The 16,060-nt window shown below is 40.3% G+C and overlaps 1 protein-coding gene across 3 annotated transcripts in view; it reads left to right on the top strand.

The window, feature by feature from the left end:
* MYPN (myopalladin) overlaps window positions 1-9,024 on the top strand; it is a 96,821-nt gene extending 87,797 nt beyond the window's left edge. For all 3 annotated transcript variants that reach the window (XM_083364619.1, XM_083364620.1, XM_083364618.1), the window contains 4 exons: window positions 1,201-1,408; window positions 5,734-5,899; window positions 6,562-6,695; window positions 8,624-9,024. In XM_083364619.1, the coding sequence (XP_083220745.1) occupies window positions 1,201-1,408; window positions 5,734-5,899; window positions 6,562-6,695; window positions 8,624-8,793 (678 nt within the window). In that variant the 3' untranslated portion in view covers window positions 8,794-9,024. The remainder of the gene's footprint in view (window positions 1-1,200; window positions 1,409-5,733; window positions 5,900-6,561; window positions 6,696-8,623) is intronic.
* Window positions 9,025-16,060: the final 7,036 nt, after the last annotated feature.

Genomic DNA, 16,060 nt, shown 5'->3' with positions numbered 1-16,060 from the left:
CTTAATTAACTATGATAAATTTGTGACTTATAAAGATATTTTGGATAATGAAGGAAAACTGAAAGACAGACAAGATTTACAACAACAAGGTATTGACTTACCATGGTGGCCATATTTGCAAGTTTGAATGAGATATGAAAAAGATGTGAAAACAATGGGATTTTATAAAGAACAGACAGAATTTGATCAAATATTGTTAAAAACAGATGAAAAGTTGATCAAGAAACTTTATAGATTTCTGCTAAATTTAAAGATGGAAGAAGAACAAGTAAAAGAAACAATGATAATATGGGCAGAGAACTTTGGATATACTATGGAATTAGAAGAGTGGCAAAAACTATGGGACAGAAATATTAAATTAACTAAAGTAGTGCCATATAAAGAAAACTTGTATAAAATATTTTACAGATGGCATATGACACCAGTGAGATTAGCAAAAATGTTTAAAAATACTTCAAATAATTGTTGGAAATATAAACAAAGACCAGGTACTTATTATCACATCTGGTGGACATGCCCTAAAGCAAAAAGGTTTTGGATTAAGATACATTTATAGTTGGAGAAGATGACTAAAAAACAAATAGATTTTAAACCAGAATTGTTTTTGTTAGGAATAATAGGAGCCTAGTACGAGAAAGATTGTAGATATCTAAAACTATATGTATTAACAGCAGCAAGAATTGCATTTGCCCAATACTTGAAAAATGAAAACTTACCAACTGAAGAAGTATTAATCAAGAAAATTTTAGAATTCACAGAAATGGATAGATTGACTTTAGAGATTAAAGAGAAAGAAAATTCAGTTTACTTTAGAACATGGGATAATTTTTATCAATGGCTAGAAAAATGAATCAGAGAGAAAGGAATGTGATGTGTAATTTTGAATACATATTAGTAAGAAAAATGCCATGGATTGATTAATTAATACTGCTTATGATAGTTAACCATATTTATTATTCTTATTTATTACTATATCTATTACTGTTGTTTAAATATATGTACCCAGACAATATCCTGTTTGCTAAATATTGAAACTGTTACTGGGGGAAACCCTAGCCCTAATCCCAACCCCAACCTAAACCCTAATCCTAACCCTGACCCCATTCTACACCTAACCCTAATTCTATACCTAATTTGGAATAGAGGTCGCTAATATGAAAAAGTATGTTGCTTGCTTACAACTGTTTTGTCCTCTGCTAGGTAAGTGGATTACCACCACCAGATCTGATGTGGCTTCGGAATGGCAAGCCTGTGTTACCAGATGCCACTCATAAAATGCTGGTCAGAGAAAATGGAGTACATTCTTTACTTATTGATCCTCTCAGACAAAGTGATGCTGGAATCTACACCTGCATAGCCACCAACAAAACAGGACAAAATTCCTTCAGCTTGGAACTGTCTGTTGTAGGTAAGTCTTTATCAGATGTTCTTCTTCATCCAGCCTGAACATTAGACCATTTGTGTACTTCATTAACTAGAACCCTGTGACTGAAAATTCAATCCTATGGAAATGTTCATTATCCTAATGAATTGTGTACCATGAATGGAGAGCTTGAGTGAATTCAAGAGCCAGAGCTACTTTGCAGTGGGTTGGATGTCACTGGCCAAACCCCAAATCCCTATGTCATCCAGCTCTGGGGAGAACAGTTGTTAAGGTGGCCAAAACACCTAGAATACTGACACAGATGTTTACAGTGCTCTATATCTCTCTTCCATGTAGAAAATGCACAGCCTCTGAATAATGTGGAGTATAGAGTAATCTGGCCTCAGACCTGGGAAAGAAGAACATGTGGGAAAGAGACTCAGAGCAGACAATCTTAAGGTCCTAAAAATGGGGCAGTGAAGATTTTGGATAGGCTTTCAATATTCTGTTTAATACACCCTTATAACAAAAAAATTGCATTCCAGACTTCTGGTTTGCTGCCACGGCTGCCACAGCCGCTGGAAGGCAAGCTCCGTCTTCCACATCCGATTTTGCACCGCTGGGCGACAAGCAAGGAGGGAACCCCCGCTTGATTGTGGAAGGGCAGTAGCCCTTCTGCTCGATCCGGGGCAGCCCTCCAAACTGGTGGATGTAAGACCGGCCATAGAAATATGGCCCGTCACTAGGCTGCAGACAGCTGAAGTCAAACTTACCACCAGGCACCTATAAAGCAGTGCAAATGAGACTGGGTGAGATCTGAACCTCTCTTAAATCCTACCTGTATAAGCTGCCCAAAGTATTTTTCCCCCTGTGGAGAGAGGGAAGGAAAATTGTATCCCACCCTCTAAAAACAGCAGTGACCGACTATCCGGGGGAGTTTAAAATGCTGAAAAAATAACCTGATTTTAACTGGATTTCTATCTTTCTAAAATTCGAGGAGTAAAAGATTTTTTATTCTTATTGAAGATTTGGGTTTTTACTTACAAAAAAGAAGTAAAATTGGAAAAAGGATTACAAAAATTTTGGACTTAAAAAAAAACTTAAATGGTATGGGCAACATCTTGTGGCTAAACCTGATATTACAACTTGTTATTGTCTAAAAGAGACTTGGCTTGAAGCCCAGACTATAGATAAGACTTTTGCAACCTTGGCAGATACCAGCTGTGAGAAGCCCAGCTGTGTTCCATACTCAGTGACAAAATTATTTTCATTTTCTGATTGTAAAGCTTTTAATTTAACATACCACCAAGAGAACATGGATGAAGATCAGGAACAGATTCTCTTTATGTTGAAAGCAATTTCTGAAACTAGTTTTACAGCTTCTGATGAAATAAGAAGCCACAGAAAAAAACAAGATGTCAGCCTTGATATATGAACCCAAACTTTGATTGCTAAAGAATCAACTACACAGAATATAATAGAAGTCAAACAATCAAACACTATGATAGAAGATTCAACTGATCAACAAACACAGTTAACGGAAAACTCAGAAAAGGGACTGACAACACTGAAAATGGAAAAGACTTTCTATATAACCCAGAAGAAACCTGAGAATCAAGAAGAACAGACCGAAGGGAAGATAAACATTTCAGGACAACTACGTCGAGATGGAAAAATAGAGAGACGATTTGTTAGCCCTTCCAAAAAAAATGGTGACTGGATGGCCTTTTTTATCTCAAACAATATATATAATAACAGATGGAGATGACTTAAAAGCATGGATATGGCAAAGAAAGCAAGCTAAAATGAGGCTGAAGAAATTGGGGTTTTGACTTATTTGTGAGGATTAAAATAGAATATACTCAAATAGACCTGATGTGTACTTTGAATGCTAGACTTTGTTATGAACTGAGAAAGAAAACTTTGGTCATTTAAAACTTGGAAGTATAAATATTAAAAGTATTTGTATTATTAATTTGTATTATTAATTAGATGATGTAAGATGGTGAGAAATAGAATATATTCGAATAGTTAAGACATGTATCCTGAATATTAGACTTTGTGATGAATTGTGATAAAGGCAACTTTGTTTACTTAAAACTTGGAAATTACAAATATTAAATGTTAGATTTAAATATTAATGGGAAATTAAAAATTGGAAAAAACTAATTAGAACATTGATTGTCTATAAAGACTGAATGTTAAAATAACCAGGATATGTATAAACTAAAAATTATTGATAAATGTAAGAATGTTATTTTTATTTAATTGATATAATAAGAATCATATTACTTTAAATTTGAGACAGTAAATACTAAGGGGAAAAGAGAGGAAATATTTAATGTGGTAGTCTGAGACTTGTACTAAAGATACTTGTATGTCATTGAATTATTGATTAACTCAGCCACCACGTTGCTTTTTAAATACTTACCGTATTTTCTGGCGTATAAGATGACTTTTTAACCCATGAAAATCACCTCAAAAGTTGGGGAGTCGTCTTATACGCCCAGTCGTCTTATACGCCGGAAAATCAGCGATCGGGCGGGAGCCGGCAGGACTGCCCTGCGCACGTGCATGCTCCCCAGCTTTTAAGGAGCACTCCTTAGCAGCCGGGGAGTGTGCGTGTGTGCAGGACTGTCCTGCCGGCTCCCACCCGATGCTCTTCCCTCATGAGGCAGCATCCCCGAGGACTCCTTAGCAGCCGGGGAGCAAGCGAGCGGGAGAGCCAGCCAGCCAGCGAGCAAGCGAGTGAGCGCGCGGGGAGGCGGGCGAGGAGCACCTGCTTTCACGCCGCACCGGAATTTCTCCCGCGCTCGTGCGCCGGCCTCCCAGATGCCCCTCGTGCAAGCTCTGGATGCTGCCGCGCACCACCCGCCTTTCTAGCGCGGCTTCGTCTCTTTCACGCTGTCTTGCGAGCGCCGCTGCCGCCGCCCTTCAACGTGCGTCCCCCCTGCCGCAAGATGGTGTCATTTGTCGCGGGGAAAAAAATTGGAAGGGGAGGAAGCGCCCGACGTACGTGTGGGCTATAGGTAACCCAACCCTAGACCGTGGCAGCAGGCGGCATTGGGATAGGGGAGGCGAGGCGCGCGTTCTTCCTTCCCTCTGAAGAGGTAGCCCCGGCAGTTCTTCTTCCACCGGGCTTACTCCGTTTGCTGAATCTTTGTAGTTACTTAAGTAAGTGCTAGGCATTTTTAATAGGTTGCATCCTTTCTTTTCTCCATGTATTGGCACCTCGCCTTTCTACGCTCTTACCTCTCTGGCTCTGTGTTTGAATAAACCTACATGCTGCACGCACCGGTAACTTTAACAAGCCAAGATGACGTCAAAATGATTGTACCACTGATACGACAAAATCATTGTACCATTGATATGAGGGTTTGGTCATTAGCATGCCTCCACATGCCTCCCTTTCCCCGACCCGTGAATCCTTTGCAAACACACATGATAACCATCAAAATCCCTTTTCAGGGCAAACCATAGTATGAATTCTCTTTTTTCCCCCAGCATTTTCTTACATGAGAGATTATAAATTAGTCCTAAGGAGTGCTCGTTAACAGCTGGGGAGCGCGCGCGTGCGCAAGACTGCCCTGCCGGCTCCCACCAGATGCTCTTCCCTCTTGAGGCAGCATCGCTCCCCAGCTCCTAAGGAGTCCTCGGGGATGCTGCCTCAAGAGGGAAGAGCGTCGGGCGGGAGCCGGCAGGACAGTCCTGCACACACGCGCACTCCCCAGCTGCTAAGGAGTGCTCCTTAACAGCTGGGGAGCACGGGCGTGCGCAGGACTGCCCTGCCGGCTCCCACCAGACGCCAGCCTGCCCTGCTTCCTCCACAGTGAGAGGGGAGGGCGTGCCTTCCCGGGCTCGCTGATTTTCCGGCGTATAAGACGAAAAATCTTGAAAATCATCTCAAAAGTTGGGGGGTCGTCTTATACGCCCAGTCGTCTTATACGCCGGAAAATACGGTAAATGTAAAATTAGACAATCAATAAAACATTTTTAAAACAAACAAACAAACAATAAAATAGCATTCCTATTGTCTGTTTCTTGACCTGGTCGAGGTAGGACTCCAGGAAGATCCTACAGATTTTATAGGGTCAGGGTGCATACTGAGTAAACTGGAAGTCCTTATTCAAAAGTTTAGGTTTGGCCAATCAGGGACAACATATGAAAAAAAATAGGTGGGGCTTTGATTATATACTTACAGCCAGCCTAGAAGTTTTTAACACACACACACAGATGCACAACCTCATACTGCAGACAGCAGACACACAGAAAACTTTTTACAGTCTTGCAGAAATCATTTTGAAAAATTTCAACCATTTCAAGGTCAAAATAAATAAATAAATCGATTTTTTTTCTTTCTTCTTTTTCAGAAAAGGAAGTTAAAAAACCCCCAGTGATACTAGAGAGACTACAGAACTGTGGGGTGCCAGAAGGACATCCCGTCCGATTAGAATGTAGGGTAGTTGGGATGCCACCCCCAATATTTTTCTGGAAGAAGGACAATGAAACCATACCTCCCCACAGGGAAAGGATGAGGTGAGCATGGGGTTTTTGGAAACCGCTTTTTGATTGTCTGAAAATGTGTGATGTGAGATTTTATTGCCCCAAACCTTTGATTTATTTTGCACTGAACGTGTAGCTCCTTTTAGCATGCATAATTCTTGAAGCAGTTCACAACCAAATTCTGAAACATTTAAATATGGCTGCTCTATACCCCATGCGTCTTTTCCTATAAAGTACAATTATAATGCTTTCAAGGTACAGTATGTACTGTATATGGTAATAAATATTGTTTATCTAGGGGGAAAAAACCTCTGCTGAAATGTAGAATCCCCACGAGCAGGTAGAACTTTTATGTATTACTAGGGATCAACTATAAAGTCCTACTGGATACACATTATAGGAGGATAAAAATCAAGTATGCAGAATTACTACTATTACTGACTGCACGCAATAAGCAAACTTGTTTGAAACAAGAGAATTTGGTCAAATAGTCCAACAGTCTTTGAGATCTTCCAATGCAGAATTCCAAGGTGATCAGTCACTAAGCAAGTCCTTCTCTACATAAATGCACACACATACACACACACACAAACACACAAATGTTGAGAGGGAGAAGTTGTTGTTTTCTTAAATGATTTCACTAAAATCCTCCAGTATGTCACAAATGACACTGAGATATTTTTATTTCATCTTAGTATGCACCAAGATGCTACAGGATATGTTTGCCTTTTGATTCAGCCTGCCAAAAAAGTAGATGCTGGTTGGTACACTTTGTCTGCCAAAAATGAAGTCGGTATTGTCTCTTGCACTGCTAGACTTGACATATATGGTAAGTAGCCCAAACTTTAGGAATAAATGAACAAAATATATGGTAGATATGTGATCAGTCTTAATTTTGTATTTGTCATCTCTACTATCTTCCCATTATGACACGTTTGCGTGATTATTACTTTTAGCTTACTGCTCAACATTTATGATAGCATCATAAAATCATAGGGCTGGAAGAGAACTTGGAGGTCTTCTAGTCCAACTGCTCAAGGCAGAAATCCTTATGCCATCCTGGACAAATGGCCGTCCAATCTTTTCTTTAAAAACTCTAGTGATGGAGCACCCACAACTCTGTGAGGCAAGCTGTGCTATTGATTAATTGTTCTCACTGTCAGGAAATTCCTCCTTGGTTCATGAAACATGAAATACGACAACAAAAGCATTATAAATTTAATGCAATACAGTGAGATTCTTTGCAGCAGTCAGGAGCAAAAGTATTAGAAGCAACCAAAACTCTAGATGAAGATGTGTTCTTTAAGAGCTTATGAAATTGAACAAGTAGATGCATCATTGAAGGTAGGATGTCCCACACTATAAGGACCATCAATGAGAAGAAACTTGCTTAGATAATAGCCCTGAGGACTCAGCCCTCCTTCGATTTCAATGGGCCAGCGAGTGCATGCCAAGAGAGATGTCAAAATACTAGATCTTTAGGCTCAAAAGCATTTAGGGCAGTAGCGGTTGATAGTAATATATTAAAATAGTATTTGGAAATTTCACATTATTCCAGCTGCCTAAAGTTTTTGAAGCAACTTCAAGGGCATTTAACACACACTTCTGTAATCTGCCTTAGGCTTTTCACTTACAAACTAGGGATAACTCTTTTTACAGCCTTTATACATCTTTTTACAGCCTTTATACAGCTTTTCAACCAGTGGTACTCATACTATTGGTGGTACTTCAGCACCTGGCAGGTGGTACGTGACCTAGACAAGTGTAGCAAGGGGAATGAGCTGAAGCAGCGGCAGGACCAGAAAGGCCTGGGGGAGAGTCAGCTGGAGCTGCGGTGTTTCTGGGGCTCTGCTGAGGGTCCGCGATCGGTGCATGCTGCTGCAGCTGATTGGCGCTTCCTGCAGCCTTGGGGGTGGCAGGAAGCCGCACACAGTCTTTGGGCGGAGAGTCAGCTGGAACTGCAGTGTTGCTGGGGCTCTCCTGAGGGCCCAGGATTGGCGTGCTCAGCTCCAGCTGATTGGCACTTCCAGCAGCATCTGTTATCACCAGGAGCAGCAAACAGGTCTTGGGGTAAGAGAGTCAGCTGGAGCTGAAGGGCTGCGGGGGCTCAGCAGAGGCCCCAGGATTGGCGTGTAGCTCTAGCTGATGAGGGCTGTATGCATTGGCCAGCCGGGGAGTGGGTGACTACATGGGGAAGTGAGACTGGGGTAGCAATCAATGCTGGAGCTCTTCCTGAACCCCAGAGAATTGTGGACCTGGAAGAGAAAAGGAGGAGGAAGGGGGCGAGAGACGAGGATATAAAAGGAGGCAGTTTTGACGGGAGAGGGGAAAAAAGACGACAGGGAAAGAAGGGGACGGATAAACAGAGAGGGAGAAGAGGAGAGGCTTCTGTGAGACAAGTAGAAGGATCAATGAAGGAGCAGAGGCTGTGAAAGAAGAGAGAGAGGAGAGGGAGAAGGGCTGACCAGCTACCTGATCACCAAGGTAGTGGTGTATATTAATAAATATGGATAAATTCGTCATATGTTCATCAGTGCAAAGGGAAAGTGATTCAGCAAAGGAACCATCACCTTTTTGGGGGGGGTCATCAAGTTTTTGACACCTTGCTAAGCACTGGTGGTCCTCAAATACTGTCCTGTGCTAAAAGTGGTAGAATCTGTGAAAAGGTTGAAAAGCACTGCTATACTTAACCTAAAAGAGATCCCCAATAGTCATAGCCGACATTCATGCCATTTTCTAAATTTTATTTTGCTTCAGCCCAATGGCATCAACAGATCTCTCAGCCAATCAAGTTTCGTTCAAGCAGCACCCGGTATGCAAATCTTACGGGACAAGGACTCGACATTCTCTCTGCTTTCTCCACTGTTGAGAATCCAGCACGCTTTTCATCTCCCTCCCAGCCTGTGGTAGAAAGTGAAGAACTGTAAGGGGAAAAGGTTCAAATTCTCCCTGAAAATAAAGAAACACCAGAACCGTGAAAGGGAATGGAAGAGACATGCTGAAACGTTTAAGGTTTACAGCTGATATACTAACTGATAAGCAGTAAAGAGGTTGAGATTCAGTGCAACATCATAGTATGGAGCTGTTCTGGTATAGAATATACTGCAATGAATTTTGTGCTGTGTTACTTTTGTTCCACAGGTTATGAAGAAAAGCAACCTAGTTTTCAGCTGTTAAGTAAAAAAGCTGTGCCCATTTTCCTGCTAAGGTTTTAAGGCAGCAAGCAGGCACTTGGTTAAGATTTGGATAGCTGTCTGAAAGTTACCGAGAAGGACATTTACAGTGATGGTAATCATTCTGATGGTGGAGAAACCAAATGCAGGGGTGTCTGGAAGGGGGAAGAGGCTCGAAAAAGTCAAGATGGTGGTTTCCAGTCAAGATGGTGGTTTCCACCACTCTACCATGACACCATCTTTTTTTTTGGATCCCCTACATAGACCTCTAAGTCCCTGATTTTGAATACAGCGTTTTAAGGATGGCTGGTAGTCACAAAACACAGATCCAATGCCAGGAGGGGGGAAAAACATGACTGCTCAGTTCGCTAAGAATTCATACAAATAAAACAATTAACCAACCCCAAACTAGATATGTATATCATTTCAAATAGAAACTGCTTCTAAATAATAGAATTTTTAAAAAGTGTGACTCTATACTCATGAATCTTGCACCCAAAGAGGGCTCTTAATATTAGTGTTAAGGTGCCCTGTTGTTAGGCTGCAGGCATACGCTTACCTTAAAGTAAGTCACTGAACTATAAAAGACTTACTTCTGAGGGATATGTATAGGATCATACTACAACCAGTTACAAACCAGCTTATGTACCACAAAGCCCATATTATAGCCATCCCACAGCTCCCAATGGTGTATACATTTTAAAGCATGCTTTTTTTTCTTTTTCCATATTTAGAAATAAATATTTGAACAAAAACAAAAATGCCTTGCATATTGTTTTTGTTTCTTTGGCTTTCAGATAGGATTTTTCCTATCTTCAGAATCCTATATAACTTGCTTACACACATACATGTACCTATTGTCAAGAATGGGTTAGGATATTAAGACCTTCCCTTTAAATTATACCCTTCTTGCAGACATGGTTGGGTCTGGATTATTGCTTTTCCCTTTTTTTCCTACTTGGCAGTAATCCTGCTTCCTTTACAACAGCCTCACCTCTGTTTTTCCAGGTGTTGAGCATACAGATGTAGGTGTACAGAGAATAAAATTATTCTGTAGATGACACTAATTAAACAAAATAGCAATTGTCATCTAATCCAAACTTATCAATGCAACTTCATTCATGCTGGATATTAATTGACCTCCCATATTTAAAACAAATAATTAAAAGAGGCCATAAAGCAAAGAGATTTTGTTAGCATATGATATAAATCAGTACATGCAATTAACCAGTTTTATTGCATTCTGCTTTTATTCAATATATTCTAAATGAATACCCATTAAAGTTTGCAATACATATTAGCATTTTTTATGCTTAAGCTATAACTTAGATATCTGATGCTAATTTCACTGTGAAAGAATAAAATTATTTCCATCGGATTGCCAAAGACCATTGTAATACTGTAATAATATTATTAGCAGTGAATAGTTACTGGCTATATAATTTACACAAAGTCTCAGTCCTTTAAAAAAAACTATAACCAAACTGAAATCCAGGATGAAAATATTTTGAACTTTGCACTAGTAGTAGGAATTCACTGGCATGAATTACAGCATTTTATAATCCAATCTTCCCACAATAGCCAAACTATTTTCTTTTTGGGAGTGTTTAAGTCAGACAGAAAAGGAGATTTTCTAGGAAACTGTAGTCACCACACATTCAAAAGGGGGAAGCCTGCTTTAAACAGTTTTTCCCACTAGTGTTTTCCATGTATTTGGGGCTACAGCATGCTGAAACTTATCATCCCCGTGTAGCTGGAGAATTCAGGATTGGAGAAAGAGGTACAGTATGTGCTTTAAAAATAAATTTCAGTGAAGATTGAATATTTCATTAAAATATTTCTAGTAGTCATCAACAAATGACCACACTTGGGATCAGTTGCTAAGCGATGCTGTCTTTAAATGAGTCACCCCTGATTTTATGACCTTTTTACTGTGGTTGTTAAGTGAATCACTCTGGTCATTAAGCAAATACAGCTTCCCCCTTTGACTTTGCTTGTTGGAAGCCCCTTTGCAAGGTCACAAATGGCACTTACACGACATCAAGATGCTGCAACCGGCGTAAATAGTAGCCAGTTCCCAAGTGCCTGAATTTTGATTGCATGTCCTCAGGAACACTGTGATGGTCGTAACTGCACAGGCTGTCATAAGACAATTTTTTTCAGTGCCATCATAATTTTGAATGGTCATAGGTCGAGGACTACCTGTATGAGATTTCTGATAACTGTTGACCCTGGGAATAATGTGTCTGTGACTTCTGTCATTTCTTCCTAGTTATCAGAGGTTTGTATCTTGTTCCTAGGAAGGCCTAGTGCTCTGTTATAAATGAAGCCGGAATCTAAACCGGTATTACTCAACCTTGGCAACTTGAGGATGTGTGGATGTCAATTCCCAGAATTCCCCAGATAGCTGGCTGGGGAATTCTGGGAGTTGACATCCACACATCTTCAAGTTGCCACGGTTGAGTAATACAGGTTTAGATTCTGGTGTGATTGCCACGAAATCAGGCCAGTGGTGGGATTGAAATACCTGAACAACTGGTTCTCTTATTGGATGCAGGCCTGGGCTCTGAGGTCTAGAACTGACTTCCGGATGTGGCATCCACATACTTCCAGCAGGCCATTCTAGGTCTGGGAGGCCTCCCCCAGGCCTCTGAGGCCTAGACTAGACTTCTGGAAGCAGTGTGCATTCAGCCGGTTCTCTGAACTCAGCAAAATTTAGCTATCGGTTCTGCTGAACCAGCGCAAAGCAGCTGAATCCCATCATTGGATCAGGCTGTTTCATTAAAAGAGGCAATTGAAATTTTCCTATAAAGAAAGATGGAAGAAACCCTTAAGTAACAAAGAAATGCTGTTCTTGTATCCAGGTAGCATAAACAGAAATATGGTGGCAGAGAAAATAGAAGGTATTATGTGGCAACAATAATGTATCTCGGCAGCATTGGGCTTCACTGAAATCATGTAACTTCCCAAAATTTGGTAAAAAAAAAGTCTAATTTCATACGAAAAATGTTCCAGGAGAAAACTGAGTATGCCTGAAAATTTAGATATAAATTAATGAATATCACTGATTAGGTAAACGTAATTGTCATATATTGAAATACATTTGCAAAAACACATATATCTCCTGTAGTACAAATTTAACAACTGTCAATATTTAGGGGGGGGGAAATGGCCATTTACACAACCGCAATTCCTTGCAAATTGATCAGTGTTGGACTCAGTGGAATTTAGCCAGGAAAAACTTTAATTCAGCTTATTTGGCATATAGAAAGCAGCCCTTCCTTGATATGTGTAATCAAATCAACTGAGTAGGTAGATTTATGTGTAAAAAGGCCATTGAAGCTATTGATATTGCTGAAAGACAATGTCTTTCAGGATTGCAGGAGCTTTCTTCTTGCAAAAGACAGTTTCATTTCTGTTTTTTATTTATTTTATAAACTAGAACCTAAACTTTGCACTAGAAACAGGATCTTTCATGTTATGCAGCCAAAGTCATCCCTACCAATTTTCACAAGGAAAGAAAGATCATGGAAGCAAAATAAATCTACTTTTTTAAAAAAAAAAAAATCCTTGCTCACTTGATAAAGGATGCTGAGTAGATGCGTGCTTCCAAATCAGGGAAGCTAGAATAAATGGGTATCAATCCCTGGAAGAATATTCACTATGATAATCAAATCATCTCTTTCACAAGCTATTCAGTCTGCTTCAAGGAGGTGAAGGGCTATAGAACAGGATGAAGGAGAAAGAGGGGCCAGGGACAAGAAATACATGGCTTGAATGAAAGTGCATTCAGGATTGGATGGAACCCAATATCTTCTACAAAGCACTGTTTCTCAACCACGGTAACTTTAAGACGGGTGGGCTTTCATTCCCAGAATTCAGCATGACAAGTCTTAAAGTTGTTAAGGTTGGGAAACGCTGCTACACATTCTTCTATTAATGCAGGGGTCCCCAACCCCCGGTCCGTGGACCAGTACCGGGCCGCAGCATGCTAGCAACCAGTCTGCACAAACAAGCAAAGCCCCATCCGTGGGATGCAGGCATCATACAAAACCATGCCCCCTCCAGTCCGCTGAAAAAACTATGTCCATGTAACCAGTCCCTGGTGCCCAAAAGGTTGGGGACCTGTGTATTAATGTATTTATTGGGATTCTGGTTCCTTTTTTGAACTTGCTAAATTCAAATAAAAAAAATTAGAGAATCCAAAAAAAACCCCAATTTTTTTGCATAAGAGGATACTACAAAGCAAAGAAAATGCCTTTGTCTTTTCAGATTATTTCATATACAGTATACCAGCCCCGAACTTCAGGTATCCTTTTTCAGGGAAACCGTGCAGTATTGCTGTGAAAGCACAACTTCAAAAATGTAACAAGGGGGGGATATTCTGCGGAAATACTAGTGAAAATTTGAAAAATGGATTCACCACAAACAATACTAGGAAGTTACTTGGAAACTTCATGTTTCTCATATAAGTCAGCAAAGCACAAATATAAAAATGTTAACATCATTGTCTTCTTATTTCTGATGTAAAAATATTTTTTTAAAAAAAATAGATCAATTGAGCCACAACTGCTTTGTTGTAAACTCTTAATTTGTGTCATAGGAAGGCACAGTATAATATGTAAAAATCATAGCAAGACGCTGTTCTGTGGGAAAAATGACTTCACCTACCCAGTTTAAGCAGTACCTGAATTAATATAGCAGGAAACTTCCTACCTGTTAAATGAAGTACAAATTGCACAACTCAGTGGCCTTATATTCTACCAATATGAAGTTGTTATTTTTCCATTAAAATAGTTTTTTTAATCCTAGTAATATATGATGGAAAGAGGGAGGGGAATGAATGGTACGTTCTAAAGTATATTTTAAATGCATATAAATAAAAATGCCAAACTGTTCGGCAAATGTGTTTTTTCCTAATCCATTGAATAAATGCTTCAGAGTGGCATTATACAAATATCTCTTTGCCTGTATCCCTGGGGATTTGTTATCCAAAATATTATAGAGTCAAAAGCTTTTTCCAGTTTGTCTTTAGATTGCAAGTGGTGATTACAGATTGCATCTGATGAAGCTAGCATGGAATGTTTTATGTCCTCCCTTAACAACGTTGACACCCCTCCAAAAAAAGGGTTTCTGTGTGCAGATCGGAAGGCAATCCTGCTGTCCTCAAAACCATATGCCTGGATTTGCTACAGAATCTGAATTGGGAGACATTCTGCAAGGAAGTCTCATCATTGCCTCCACGAAGAAGAGCTGCACCAAAAGCGTGTACTCTTTCCATCTTGTCTGCTGCTGTCCTCAGCAAATCAGTATCTCCTTACTTTTCCCAACAACATATGAGGAATTATCTCTGCATTACTTTGGCTCTGTCCAAGGTACTCTTTTATCTTGTACAAAGCAGTCAAGCTTAAATCAGTTTCCTGATGTAATTTCATAGTAGATTTAAGCAGTCCCTTGAGTCTAGCACAACTCCTGGTAATAATATGGATGCACACAAACAGGTTTTGGGGCAATAGCACAGACGTGTTGTGTAATTTCCTACTCCAGGGATGATTTTCTGTTCCACACTGTAACCGCTAGCCCTGGAATTTCATGATGGCCTAGCCCAAGGGTCTTCAAACTTAGCCCTTTTATGACTTGTGGACTTCAACTCCCAGAATTCCTCAGCCAGCATGCCTGGCTAAGGAACTCTGGGAGTTGAAGTCCACAAGTCATAAAAGAGCCAAGTTTACAGACCTTGGCCTGCCCTAGCCCATCCTTGTACTAACAGAAGCAGCTCTTCTGAGCTTCAGAGTCCAAATATAGTCAGCTTAACTAAATCTGTTTTAAGTAAACAATTGCCATTAGAGAAACAAATTTGTCTGGTGTTGTTTTTCCCCCCATCAAAGTGTTGAAAGCACCGTATCAGAACTTCTGCTGCTCATTACTTGCAACTCATCTCACTACTGTCGCTGACAAAAATACATGTTATGTTTACAGCAGTATAAGAAGATTAAATGCAGTTGATCTGCTTGGGGTCTGAAATTCTTCCTTGCTTCCTGGCAAGTATGGATCAAACAAGGAGGTACATTTCTTGACTTTCTTAATCCAGATTTTACAAGCATCTGAGGAAGGCCAGAAGGGATGAAACTGTTTGTTTAGTCCTGGCTGCGATGAAGGAGAGGATTAAATACTATTCCTGCCACTTAATAGCAATTGCATCTTTCTGTCTCTAGCAACAGGAAGAGTGAACAATCACTATTTTTGAAGGTGTTTGAGAATTTTCAGGGGGACTGGCATCAAAGCAAGTGAGTGAGAAACTCAGGACAACAGAGCCAACATCTTGACTGAACTTAGATTTGGGCACAACAAGCCAGTCAAAATTAAAGCTGAGTTTTCAGAAGAAAAAGGACATTTGGAAGAACAACTTGCTAACTTGGATTGTTTTGCCCATTTTAACCCTTCTGCCTTGCCTGGCTGCTTCAGAATATTTCTTGTGTCTTCTCCCATTTGTTTGTTCATAAAGCTTCACAATGAAAGGTTGCTGTGTAGACCAATGCTAATCCACAGAGCAATGGCCAAAGAGTCCACAAGACACATGGAAATTTCTCAATCAAAATAAATCCACCAGGCAAACTTAAATCCACAACACAAGAGAGTTTCCTGGATACTATCCAAGTCAAGGCATGGTGTCAATACAAAGCGAGGCAAGAATCGCAATGACCAGAAAACACACAGGTAGGAAACAAACATCGCCTCCATCTGTCCTCCTCACTGACCAACTGCAGCTGCATGCTTTCCCTACCTGGAGCCTCAGCCAAATCCCTCACAAATGGGTGCTCTGAACCATCAATCAACTCAGCTCCTGATGTGCCAGGAACCGGTTCATCCTCCCCTGAGCCTGCCTGGCTGAGGAATTCTGGGAGTTGAAGTCCACAAGTCATAAAAGGGCCAAGTTTGAAGACCCTGGTTTATATTCACTGACGTGATCTCAAAGATATAGCAGTATGCTAACCTTGTGGGAAGAGAAGGTCACACAGAT

The sequence above is a fragment of the Vipera ursinii genome (assembly GCF_947247035.1).
Source record: "Vipera ursinii genome assembly, chromosome: 5".
Taxonomy (NCBI): Eukaryota; Metazoa; Chordata; class Lepidosauria; order Squamata; family Viperidae; genus Vipera; species Vipera ursinii.
The sequence above is the reverse complement of the archived record's forward strand: the minus strand, read 5'-3'. Positions and strand labels throughout refer to the sequence as shown.